General features: G+C 38.0%; 1 protein-coding gene across 1 annotated transcript; it reads left to right on the plus strand.

Annotated features, from left to right (window-relative positions):
• The first annotated feature begins 663 nt into the window (after window positions 1-663).
• On the plus strand, window positions 664-11,643 carry LOC124229067 (olfactory receptor 10Q1-like). The gene is made up of 2 exons (XM_046644182.1): window positions 664-829; window positions 10,679-11,643. Exons 1-2 carry the CDS (start codon window positions 664-666, stop codon window positions 11,641-11,643), a joined length of 1,131 nt encoding a protein of 376 aa, XP_046500138.1.
• The last annotated feature ends 1,153 nt before the right edge of the window (window positions 11,644-12,796 follow it).

The raw sequence follows: 12,796 nt of genomic DNA on the forward strand, positions 1-12,796 counted from the left end.
TACTCTGCTGGTGGGAGTGCAAACTGGTGTAGCCACAATGGAAAACAGTATGGAGTTTCCTCAAAAAGTTAAGACTAAAATTACCATATGATCCAGCTTTTCCACTGCTGGATATTTATCCAAAGAACTTGAAAACACAAATGCAGAAAGATACATGCACCCCTATGTTCATCACAGCATTGTTCACAATAACCAAGAATTGGAAGCAACCTAGGTGCCCATTGAGGGACGAATGGATAAAGAAGATGTGGTATATATACACAATGGAATACTATTCAGCCATAAGAAATGCTGAAACCCAGCCATTTGTGACAACACGGATGGACCTTGAGAGTATTATGCTAAGTGAAATAAGTCAGAGGAAGACAATCAAATACCATATGATCTCACTCATAAGTAGAAGAGAAAAATAACAACAAACAAACACATTGAGACAGAGATTGGATTAGTGGTTACCAGAGGGGAAGGGAGAAGGGAGGAGGGTGTAAGGGGTGATTAGGCACATGTGCGTGGTGATGGATTGTAATTAGTCTTTGGGTGGTGAACATGATGGAATCTACACAGAATTCAAAATATATTATGATGTACACCTGAAATTATATAATATTATAAACCAATGTTACTGCAATAAGAAATAAATTAAAATAATAATTTAGAAAACAAATGAAAACAAAGAAAAAGCTGCAGAAATCCAAGCTACAGATAGATGATGGTAGCCTGGATGAGAGCTGTAGAGGTGGACGTAGGAGAAAGTCACATTCTGGATCCTTTGGGAATGTGGAGCTGAAAGGATTTGCTGATGGTGTGGGTGTAGAGGTGGAAAAGAAAGGTGACTCATGCAAGGAATTGTCACTCATGTCAGAGGGGAGAAATGGCAAGAGGAGAACGTTAGTAAGGAAAATCAAGTGCTAACTGACATACCAAATTAAAATTAGACACGGAGATTGGAGGAAGAAGGTGATATGCATTTCCAAATTTCAGGAGACAGGTTTGGGGCAAAGCTACATATTTGAGAATTGTTACTATATAATGATATTTACATCAATATACTCTTGCTTTTTATCTTATCTTAAAACCTGCTCACCTCACTTACTTCACCCTCCACATCTTCCCAAACCTGAAATGTTGGTATGGCCCACAGCTTAGTCCCTGGACCTCCCCTTTGCTTTATCACCACTCACTTCCTAGGGGATTTCCTCTATTGTCATGGTTCAAAATTTATCTAGAGACCTAACAATGAATGCTTGGTTTATCATAAATACTACACATTCTGGACTATTTTTGTATAGATCCCTTACAACCAGGTAGATTTTACACTACCAAACAAGATAGTTTGGTCCTTATAACTGCTGATGAACATAATTATGTTGTTTTAAAAGTGTTATGGAGGGGCCAACCTGGTGGCATAGTGGTTAAGTTCACATGCTCTGCTTAGGTGGTCCAGGGTTCACAGGTTGGGATCCCAGGCATGGACCTACATACCACTCATCAAACCATGCTGTGGTGGCCTCTTACATGCAAAATAGAGGAAGATTGGCACAGATGCTAGCTCAGGGCCAATCTTCCTCACCAAAAAAAAAGTGTTATGGATATTCTAGGATATTAAAGAAACTGTGTTTCAATGAATGACAAGGAGAATGTGTTCTTAGTTAACCTCTACATGAACTTGATTCATATATGAGTCATCTATATTATCCCTAAATCAGAGGAAGACTCTCTTGATTGACTATTGTAACAAAAATATTCAAGTTCATGTGCTTTTTTTTTTTAATATGTTTCCCAGGACAGGAAAATCTATCATAACCCGAACTTAGGTGGAAGGTTTGCAAGGAGTTACAGGATTAGAAGGAGAGGAGAAAATGGATATTCTGTTAGCAGTATCAGGGGGAAAATGGTACATGAAATTGAAAAGAGGTAACTAAGGAGGAGCAAATAGAGCAACCTGGCTGGGAGAGTTAAAATTATAGTTATCAGCACAGGAAGGAGGCAGGGCATAACAGAGAGAAATATAAATACGATTGACAGGGGAAAGGAGAAAGCTAAAAGTGATGTAGGGGATACAATTCTCTAATATATTTTCTATTTCTTGAGAGAGAAGTAGAAATCATAGAGTTCTGAGGTTAGAAGGGATCATGAACATCATCTAGTCTAACCACTCATAGTATAGATGAGGAAACTCAAATATAAAAATCTTCAGAAGGCCAACCCCATGGCTGAGCAGTTAAAGTTCCATGCCCTCCACTTAGGCCATCCCAGGTTCACAGGATAAGATCCCAGATACAGGCCTACTCCACTCATCAGCCATGCTGTGGAGGCAGCCCATCTGCAAAGTAGGGGGAGATGTTAGTGCAGGGCTAATCTTCCTCAAGCGAAAAAAAAAAAAAGAGGATTAGCAACAGATGTTAACTCAGGACAAATCTTCCTCACAAGAAAAAAATTAAAAACAGTAAAAAACAAATAACAAATAAATAAATAAATCTTCAAAATTTGCCAGAGGTAACTTAGCATTTAAGTGACAAAGCTCAACCTAAAATTTGCATTCCTAATTGCCCAGGCTAGGATCATTTCAATGCACTTTACACCTCTGGAAGCCTTGACCTGGCATGAATATTTCCCATTGATTGGATTTGCTAGAATCCATCCATAGGTTCCTGTTGGTAGGAATGTGGACACCATCCTATAGTTCCCAGAGAGCAGTTGTCTGTGATCCTCTTGTGAAAAGTTGCCTAATAACTTTTTCACAGTTGATCAACCCAGGAAACTTCCTCCAAATTGTTTTTTAGTTGAATTTGGTTTAAGAAAGACCACTGGGGAAATTCCTCCTCTCTGGGACCCATTATTTTAAGACATCCTATAAGGCACTAACTTATCTGGCTAAATCAGGCAAGAAAGGCCTCTGAGTAAAGAAAATAATGCAGAAGAGGAGTCTGGTCCTCCCACGTAGGACTCTGGCTGAGGATATTTCCATAATGTCCCTACTCTCCTTGTATCTTTATCTTACCCTATCCCAAGGACAGCTTTCTAAAAGCAGACTCTTCCTGAACACCAGCACACCCTTTCCCATCTACATCGAGATACTATGAGAACATCACCTACTGGTCACTTTTCATTTCTAGGGGATTCTACTCATCTGGAGCCCATGTATCCTTATTTCATTTCATCCTTAAAGAATAGGATACATAGAGTCAAAAAGCATTCTGGGAGAGCTCACTTAATCATCTATGGCAGGAACTATTAGTGTTTCAGAAAAACAAATATTTTGCCTTTCTGAATTTTCTTTGATGGCTGATGGAACACAGTGAATTGAAAGAGGTAAGGAAACATCTTCAGAGACTTTACTCTTTAAAAATAAATTGGATATTCTTTTTCCTTATTGATCTTAAATTACTGTGTATAATACTTTAGAGCGAGAGTAGGGAAACTAGACCTACAGACCAAATTCAGTCTCTTTTTGTGCAGCCCTTGAACTAAGAATGTATTTTATACTTTAAGAGAAAAGAATGAAACAAAGAGAGTGGGGAAGGGAGGGCAGAAGTGAGAAAGAGAAGGGGGAGGGGCAACTGGAGGAAGGAGGAGAGGGAAGAAGGAAGAGGAAGGGAGACAGGGAGAAAAGAAGGGAGGGGGAGAGGAAGATACACAATATACAAAGAACCAAAGTGGCCTACAATGCCTAAAATGTTTCCTATCTGATCTTTATAGAAAAAGTTTTCCAATTCTTACTTTAGAGTGTAGGGAGAATTTTCAAGTACGTGCAAGAAGGGTTGAATAAATCACATGACTTTTTAGATTGAGTGTGGTTATCCATATTTCCCAGATGAGGAAAATGAGGCTTAGATGTGGCTTGTCCAACATCATATAACTAGGAAGTAGTCAAGCCAGGGCCCAAACGTAGGTCTTTCTTTTCTAGATCCAAAATGCTTGAGCTTGAATTATGACTCCACCACTGACTAGCTGTTTAATCTCAGACTAGTTACTTTTGGGACCTCAGTTCCTTATCTGTAAAATAGACAGAAAATGTTATCTGCCCCATGATTTAGTTAGGAGGTGCAACTGGACTAATACCTGTGGAGAGCTTAGATGAGCACCTGCACATTATGACATAAGCCATTATTAGTATATTTGAATATGTTTTCCAAGGCATCTAAGGAGGCTTTCATGAACCCTAGAGTTTCATGAAAAATTTTGAAAGGTTAAATTTATACATACTTCTTCACATCGGGATTCTCAGAGTCTTTTAATTCTCAGAGTCTCAGAGTTTTTTAATCTCCATTGTGAATCAAAAAGTGAATATTTAGGGACCAGCCTGGTTGTGTAGTGGTTAAGTTCCCATGCTCCACTTCAACGGCCTGGGGTTTGCAGGTTTGGACCCCGGGTATAGACCTATACCACTTATCAAGCCTTGCTGTGACAGTGACCCACATACAAAGTGGAGGAAGACTGGCAACAGATGTTAGCTGAGGGTCAATATTCCTCACACACACACGCACACGCAAAATGAATATTTAATGTTTCCCAAATGTGCTTGACTATGTATGCCTACATCTATGTGTCTATGAATATATCTATTTATGAACATATGTGTGTATATATATATATTCATGCTTGGTATTTTGTCCATAAATATCTTTGCCTTAAACATCTTTGCCACAAGCATTTTTGCCTCAAACATTTTCACCACATAATGAATTGGCCATAAGACAATTTTGCCATAAAAGATAAAATAATTTAAAAAGTAAATAAAAGAGAGACATTAAAAAGAACCTAATGAAACACGTACTACGTATCTGGACTGCATTTAAACGTTCCATCACATGCCCAGTCCCTATATTTCACCAAATCATCTAAGCCAGATTCTGTGGCAAATACCAAAATTCTGTCCACATCATGTTCTCCACTATTAAATAGCAAAACATTGTCACCATTTTCAAGAAACTTATGCACATCAGGAATTATATAACCATTTCTTTTTTGGTGGGGCAGGGGGAGAGGAAGAGAAGCTTTGTTTTTTCTTTGCCTCCAACTTCTAACATTGCAGGATAAATTTGGTAAAGATGGCATTAGAGAACAAATTTTTGTATCTAAATTAGCTGAAGAATCAATAATTAATGCTCTTGAAGACTGTTGTGAATGACTAGCCACCTCTAGGTGAACTTTTGGTTTTGATGGGTAGGAGAGAGAACTGGCTCACCAAAGGATTTGCAAACTGATATATTATCATTTTCTAGTATAATATGCAATCTGGTTTTACACTCTCTTATTTCACACTTCCAGTAAGTTTTATCAATGCATTTCCTAGTTGAAACCAAACTTTCAAACCAAACTGTCAACCAGTTATTTTATCTTTTACAGCAAAATTGCCTTATAGCCAATTAGTTATGTAGCAAAAACATTAGCTGCAAAAATGCTTCTGGGTAAGGTACTCAGAAACCTTTCTATCTGGCATCTATCTGTCTGTCTATCTATCTATCTATCTATCTATCTATCTATCTATTTATCTATGTATCTTTCTTTCTATGTGGGGGAGGAGCATTTTACAGCTTTAGTATTCTAAAAAGATTATATAGGAAATCCTCACTTAGAAGAGTTTTTCCCAAATTATGTTAAATGTCAGGTCTCCCTTACATGATTGAGGACAATGACCACTTTTTAAAATAAGTTTTTAATATTCTCCCCTGGAGCTGAGACTAAGATTTCAGCATATAGCAGGTGGTTGATAAGTGCTAGCTAGCTTCCTTGCCTGCTGGACAGTGCTTAGCCTGATTCAGGCATAACAGTCTTGTAACTGAGAAATAGTCACAATTCTACAATAATTCATAGGAAAAGCACCTTATCCACAGGTGCACAGACGGTGAGAATCAGGAATGCTTCCTGGATAATTGATTGCTGAGCTGAAACCTGTAGAAATTAGCTAAGAAGAAAAGAAGTAAAAGTCATGCAGGCTGAAGGACTTTCCATGATTTCAAGAAAGACAAGATAATATTCAAGGAATTGCAGAGGGTAGAGGACTGGGAAGAGATGAACCCCTATGAAAAACTAGATACACTAAGTGAAATAAGCGAGTCACAAAGAGACAAACACCGTATGATTCTACTTATATGTGATACAGAAAGTAGTAGAAATCACAGACAGAGAAGGTAGAATGGCAGTTTCCAGGGGCTGGAAGGAGGAGGAAATGGGGATTTGTTTAATGGTATAGAGTTTCACTTTTGCAAGATGAAAAGATTTCTGGAAATAATGGTGATGATAGCTGCACAAAAATATGAAGGTACTTAATATCATTGAGCTATACATTTAAAAATGGTTAAAATGGTAAATTTTGTGTTATGTGCATTTTACAATAAAAAAAAGTTTAGGGGAACAAAAGAGGTAGGCACAACACAGCACAATTCTGTGTACATTTTTGTTAACATTCACACCAACCCTGCAAACTGTCAGCTAAGGTAACTGAGATTTGTAGGTTTACTTATTGACTAAGTAAATTTCCCAAGGCCAGAGAGCTGCCATGTGGCAGAGGCAGGATTCAAACATAAATGGAAGGACCTTAAAGCTTGTGCACTTTCTCATAGGAATAAACTCAAGAATTTCCTTCACAGTCAGTGCCTTTAGGGGGCCTATATGGGGCAGTAGAGATTTTCTGAAGCTCCTCAAATCACATTTCATAGGAGATTGCCTGCACTCTCCTATAAATATACATCCAGACAGAGTTTGAGTGTTTGTGTAAGTCACTCCAACAGAATTGTTCCAACTAAACTGTCTTTTCTGTGTAGGTCTTTGCAACATCTTGACTAAGTTGCAAAGCAGTCAACACAGATTAAAAGAGCAAAATCCGAGAATCCAAGAGTATAGGGTAGACCCGACCTCTAATAACTAATCTTGCTGGGTTGAGTTCTTAGTTTTGCTCTAATTAATTCTAATTCCTTTATGATTTTAAGAATGTAAACTTTTTGGCCATCCAAAATAAATTCAGTATATGGTAAATTAGAAAATTAATGTCAAAATGAATATTAGTCCATCATTCCATACTATGGGTATTTGAAAAATAGTAAGCACTAACATTTAGTGAATGTTTATAGGGATGGGCACTATACTAAGCGCCTTTCATTAATTTTCACTATATCATCACAGAAACCCTATAAAGAAAGTGCATTTATTGACATTCTTATGTTATAAACGAGCAAATTGAAGTATAGAGATTTTATGTAAACTGTCCAAGATAACTTTGAACTTGAGCAGTCTGATGGCAGAAAACATGCTCTTAATCACTCTGATATGCTGCCTTGACTGTATCACATGTTGCAGACTCAGATATTCATGAGTATTTTATGTTTTATTGAATTCTCTCTCTATTCCTGAACTTATTTTTGAATTGATATAATTTTTACGACATATAATTATGCTACAATTTAATATTTAATGCAAACCTCATCCTTGTTGTTTTTTGAACATTTATTTATTCTTACTTGGTTATTCTTCCGAATAAACTGTAAAATCACATTATGAAGTACATGGAGACACAAACACACACTGAAATTCTCTTGGGATTTTTAGCAGATTTGCACCAACTAGATGCATTATTTTTAAGACACATGCCATTTTTTAAAATATTGAGTTTTCACATCCTAGAAAAACCTATAACAATGCCTTAAATTTGTCTTAAGATTACGTTATGGGGCCGGCCCTGTGGCCAAGGGTAAAGTTCGCGCACTCCACTTCAGAGGCCCAGGGTTTCAGGGGTTCAGGTCATAGGTGTCGACCTAACATGGCTCATCAAGCCATGCTGAGGCGGCGTCTCACGTAGCAGAACTAGGAGGACCTATTACTAGAATATAAAATTATGTGCTGGGGGGCTTTGAGAAGAAGAAGAAGAAAAAAGATTGGCAACAGATATTAGCTCAAGGCCGATCTTTAAGAAAAAGATTACATTACATTTATTGATATTTTATATTGGCATGGCTATTTGAATTAGAATGTTCTAGGTAGTTATTGCTGGTATGGAGAAAAGCTGTTGTTCTATGTAAAGTAAAAGTCCTTTTACCCAAAGCTACTTGGGCCAATGCTTGATCAGTTAATTAAAAGGACAGTTACAAGGAAATTAGTTTTAAAATATACATATTCCTTAAAATCTTAATTTAACTTAAAACATATAATTGCGCATCCCCCCCAGCCTTCTTATATATGCCAAGCCTTTTCCGTGTGTATGCTTTTGGTTGGCTGACTATTGCAAACTGAAGTCTTCCTTATGTGAACCATACTCACAAATCATCGTAAACAATTTGCAATATCAATGTCTAACATGGAATGAAAATGTAAACACATTTCTGAAAAAAATGCATGCTACATAATCTTTTTATGATTTTTTTCCCTCAAACATACACAGCAGTTGTGCCCATCTTAGCTAATTCATCAGTAAATTATTACTTGTTTGCAACTCACTTTTATGAAATATTTCCAAACCATTAAATTGATTTGCATTGGAAAAATCCTTTTTCACATTCAGAGTTCATTATTTCATACACTATTTTATTAATTTTAACAGTTTCAAGTATACTTGGCTTCTTCACAATTGGAAACAAACAAAACTGACTTGATAAGCAAAAACTTCCACTGGAGGGAATCTAAAGTGCTCAGAGGTACAGTAATGAAAACTACTCACCTAGACTTCAGTGTGCTGTGGACACTCACAGTATATTTTACAGACAGAAAGGAGAACAAGGTGGTTAAGTAGAGAGTTAACTATTGACCATCTTAAGACATTTCCTTATTAGTTCTAACAACTTCTCAGTTGGCTGCCTTAGAGTTTTCATAGGGACGATCAGATGTCTGTCATCTTATTTCGATTGGGCATTGTGGTTTATTTCCTATTTTAGCATTTCCAGAAAAATTTTGGATGAAAGGAGTGATAGGTTTTATAAAGCACTATGCTTCTTGCCTCTTGAAAATCTCTCTTTGTTTCCTAACTCAATCTGAACATCTTTATATTTTACTAGGTGATACATGCCCACTTATGATCATTGTCTTAATTGATAGGTTTCTTCCTGCTTCCGACATTTTTTTAAAGATTTTTGTTCTATATAATTTCTCATTCATTTTTGTTCTTTTTTTTAATTATAGCTTCATTCTTTCATTTTTCTCTTAAATCATTGGGAAAGATATATCGTATGTATTTATATTATATATTTGGAAAAATATATCTATTTGAGCTTAATATCAAAGCAATTAATATTAAATGTTTACGTATAAAAAGAATAAACTTTTCTCTAATTATCCACATCTAAATAATAATGTGGTTTATACTGAATAGTTTTTTACATAGTTTGAGGAAATTAAAACAATTTTACCTTTCTCTCCTTTCTCTTACTCTCTTCTCACATTTTTATATCAGTTGAGATTTAGATCTGATTACTATTAAGAATTATTTTTCATAATGAATTTCTCAAGAATTATATTTGAATTTCTGTTCTTTATAAAACGATAGTTGAAATAATCATTTAGACATAACTGTGTCTTACTATGCTTTAATTCTCACTACTTTTATATCACAAAATACTCAACATTTAATTTTTATTTTGATTAATTTTTTAAAAGATTTTATTTTTTCCTTTTTCTCCCAAAAGCCTCCAGTACATAGTTATATATTCTTCGTTGTGGGTCCTTCTAGTTGTGGCATGTGGGATGCTGCCTCAGCGTGGTTTGATGAGCAGTGCTATGTCCATGCCCAGGATTCGAACCAACGAAACACTGGGCCGCCTGCAGCGGAACGCGTGAACTTAACCACTTGGCCATGGGGCCAGCCCCTATTTTGATTAATTTTTTAACAAATTTGGTTATTTGAGTTATTGAGTTATTGTTTCAGCATGGATGTAGACAATACAATTCCAGATCCTTTGCAAATCTGAAAAATTCTTTTTGATATTTTTATACATGGATGACAACTTGATTGGGCATAAGATCTCTTAATCATGATTTATTTTTCTTAAAATACTTTGGGTAGTAATCCATTGTCTCCTGAATTTTTGTATCATAAAAAGTATATTTTACATCCAAATCTGCCAGAAAGTGGTGACTTTGTGGAAAGTGGTTAGTTTTTCTTTCTTTTTGTCCTCCGATGGATGTGTAGTTTCCTCATCATCTTTCGTTATCTCAGCCAGCTCCACTCTTGTTTCTGCCTACCATGCATCCAATGTTTTTACCAGTCAGTACATTTGAACCCTAAAGTTTGGGTTGACAGTTGAAGCCTTACAGAAACTACTCTAATGAGGGAAAATATATAAGTGGCATATGTCAGGATAACATTGGAATAAAGATGTGTGCTCAGTCCTCTGTAAAACCACAACATCCAGATTAATATGAAGAATTCCATCATTCAAAGTTTCATCTGTAAAATAAATGTCTACAATTATACGACTATGAATCTTTTGCAAAAGCAAAGAACTAGCAACTGTGAACTTAGAGTTAAAGACTGATGTTTAAAGACTTTTTAGAAATCTATTTCTTTGTTTTCAGGAACACACATATGAAGAATTCTAAGGGCTACTATTCCATTTCTTTTATTATTGTTACAATCTTGATGACAATTAGGTAATTCTCATATTAGAAACAAAACTTACAATCTTTTATTTTCTTCAATCGATAAAACTACTCAGCAAAGAAAGTTTCAGCACTTTCTCTTCTTTTGCAGGAGACGTGTTTTCTAGGAGCCCTGTTCTCAACCAATCTGGCCCCACTGAATTTGTGTTCCGTGTATTCACCACTGTCCCTGAATTTCAGGTTCTCCTCTTCCTCCTCTTCCTCTTCCTCTACTTGATGATCCTCTGTGGCAACACAGCCATCATCTGGGTGGTGTGCACACACACCTCCCTCCGCACTGCAATGTATTTCTTCCTGTCCAACTTGTCCTTTATAGAAATCAGCTACACCACCGTTGTGGTGCCTTTGATGCTTTCTAACATTTTAGGGGCCTGGAAGCCCATTCCACTGGCTGGCTGTGGAGCTCAAATGTTCTTTTTTCTCACACTTGGTGCTGCTGACTGTTTTCTCTTGGCAATCATGGCATATGATCGTTATGTGACCATCTGCCACCCACTACACTACACCCTCATCATGACCCAGAAGCTGTGCGTCCAGATGGTGGCCAGTGCCCTGGGCCTGGCCCTCTTCCTCTCCCTGCAGCTCACATCCTTAATCTTCACCCTGCCCTTCTGTGGGCACCACCAGGAAATCAACCACTTCCTCTGTGATGTGCCTCCAGTCTTGCAGCTGGCCTGTGCTGACATCCACGTGCACCAGGCTGTCCTCTATGTTGTGAGTATTCTTGTTCTGACTGTCCCCTTCCTACTTATCTGTGTCTCCTATGTGTTCATCACCTCTGCCATCCTGCGCATCCCTTCTGCTGAGGGCCGCCGCCGGGCCTTCTCCACATGCTCCTCCCACCTCACTGTGGTCTTGCTGCAGTACGGCTTCTGTGCCCTGGTCTACCTTCATCCTCAATCCCGCTCCTCAGTAGATGAGGACCGCCAGTTTGCCCTTGTTTACACTTTTGTCACTCCCTTACTCAACCCCCTGATTTATACCCTCAGGAACAAGGATGTCAAAGGTGCCCTGAAAAAGGCCATTGGTATCAAAGGAACTGTGGAAACTCTCTGAAGGTTTAGGGGGACTTGGAAGAGGTACCTGAGCATGTGACAACAGTGAAACTCTTACACATAAATGAAAGATTTATATTTCATTTGCTACAATCTGTGCTTTTGTTAATGCTCTGTTCCTAATATCCTTAGTTGTTACAGTTCACTCATATTTTCTAAAATTTCTCTGAAACTGTAAAACTCTAAAAGTGGGGACAAAGGAACTATAGGCCCCATATTGAAAGATTTATGTTTCCTCTGAAGCAACTTTATTATCTTTGAAGCTTCCTCCTTAGGAGCAGTGGTACTGACTCCTTGAATAGTGCCTCAGATGAAAAATGTTCAGGTCAAGATGGCAGCATAGGCAGACTCTGAACTCACCTCTTTCCATGGACACAACAAACTTATACCTACAGTTGGAACAATTACCCCTGAGAGAGAAGCAAAAACTGGATTTAAGAAAAACCTCCACAACAAAGGAAGATGCTGACTGAGATGGAAGAGGCAGAAATTCCTTCCTGGAGCCAAAAAAGCCATGTCTGAGCCATGGCACTTCACAGCCAGCTTGGAGCAATCCTAAGGTATGAAGCCTTCCCTAGAGAGAGGGGGATCTGAGCAGGGGAGTGTTACCATAATAAGCAGCTTTTGGAATCAGCACAACCAAGACAAGAGTCATAATATCTGGCTTTGCTGGCTATTAACTACAGTGCAGAATATCCCCAGAAAAGTTATCTGACACAAAGGGAAAAAAGCCTGTTCTTAAAGGGCCCATGGACAAATTCACCCCTTTTGGAAAGTAAGGTAAAATTACCAGAAAGAAAGATGCACAGTTCTTTTGTGAAAAGAGACTCACTTGATAGGTTCTGGGTGCATCTTAGTGAGAAGTGAGACCTCCCCGGGGTGGGACCACCTCTCCAGGGTCTGAAACATTGGTGGCAGCCATTATTGTGATCTAGTACAGGTGTGCTGACACAGACACTGGCAGATGCCATTGAAGTTCTTCCCTTGGCCTGTTAGCCCAGAAGTTTGCCACACCCAGTTTAATCCAGTTCAGCCAGGGCAGGCAGCCCACCCTATGGCCTGGCCCTAACCAACAGCAGGCCCTTGGGCAACTAGGGTTTTCCCATAGGCAGGGTGCCTGGAACCTCTGTGGCCAGGTGGGTGGGTCCACCTCT

The sequence above is a fragment of the Equus quagga genome, chromosome 17 (assembly GCF_021613505.1).
Source record: "Equus quagga isolate Etosha38 chromosome 17, UCLA_HA_Equagga_1.0, whole genome shotgun sequence".
In the NCBI taxonomy this organism is placed as follows: domain Eukaryota; kingdom Metazoa; phylum Chordata; class Mammalia; order Perissodactyla; family Equidae; genus Equus; species Equus quagga.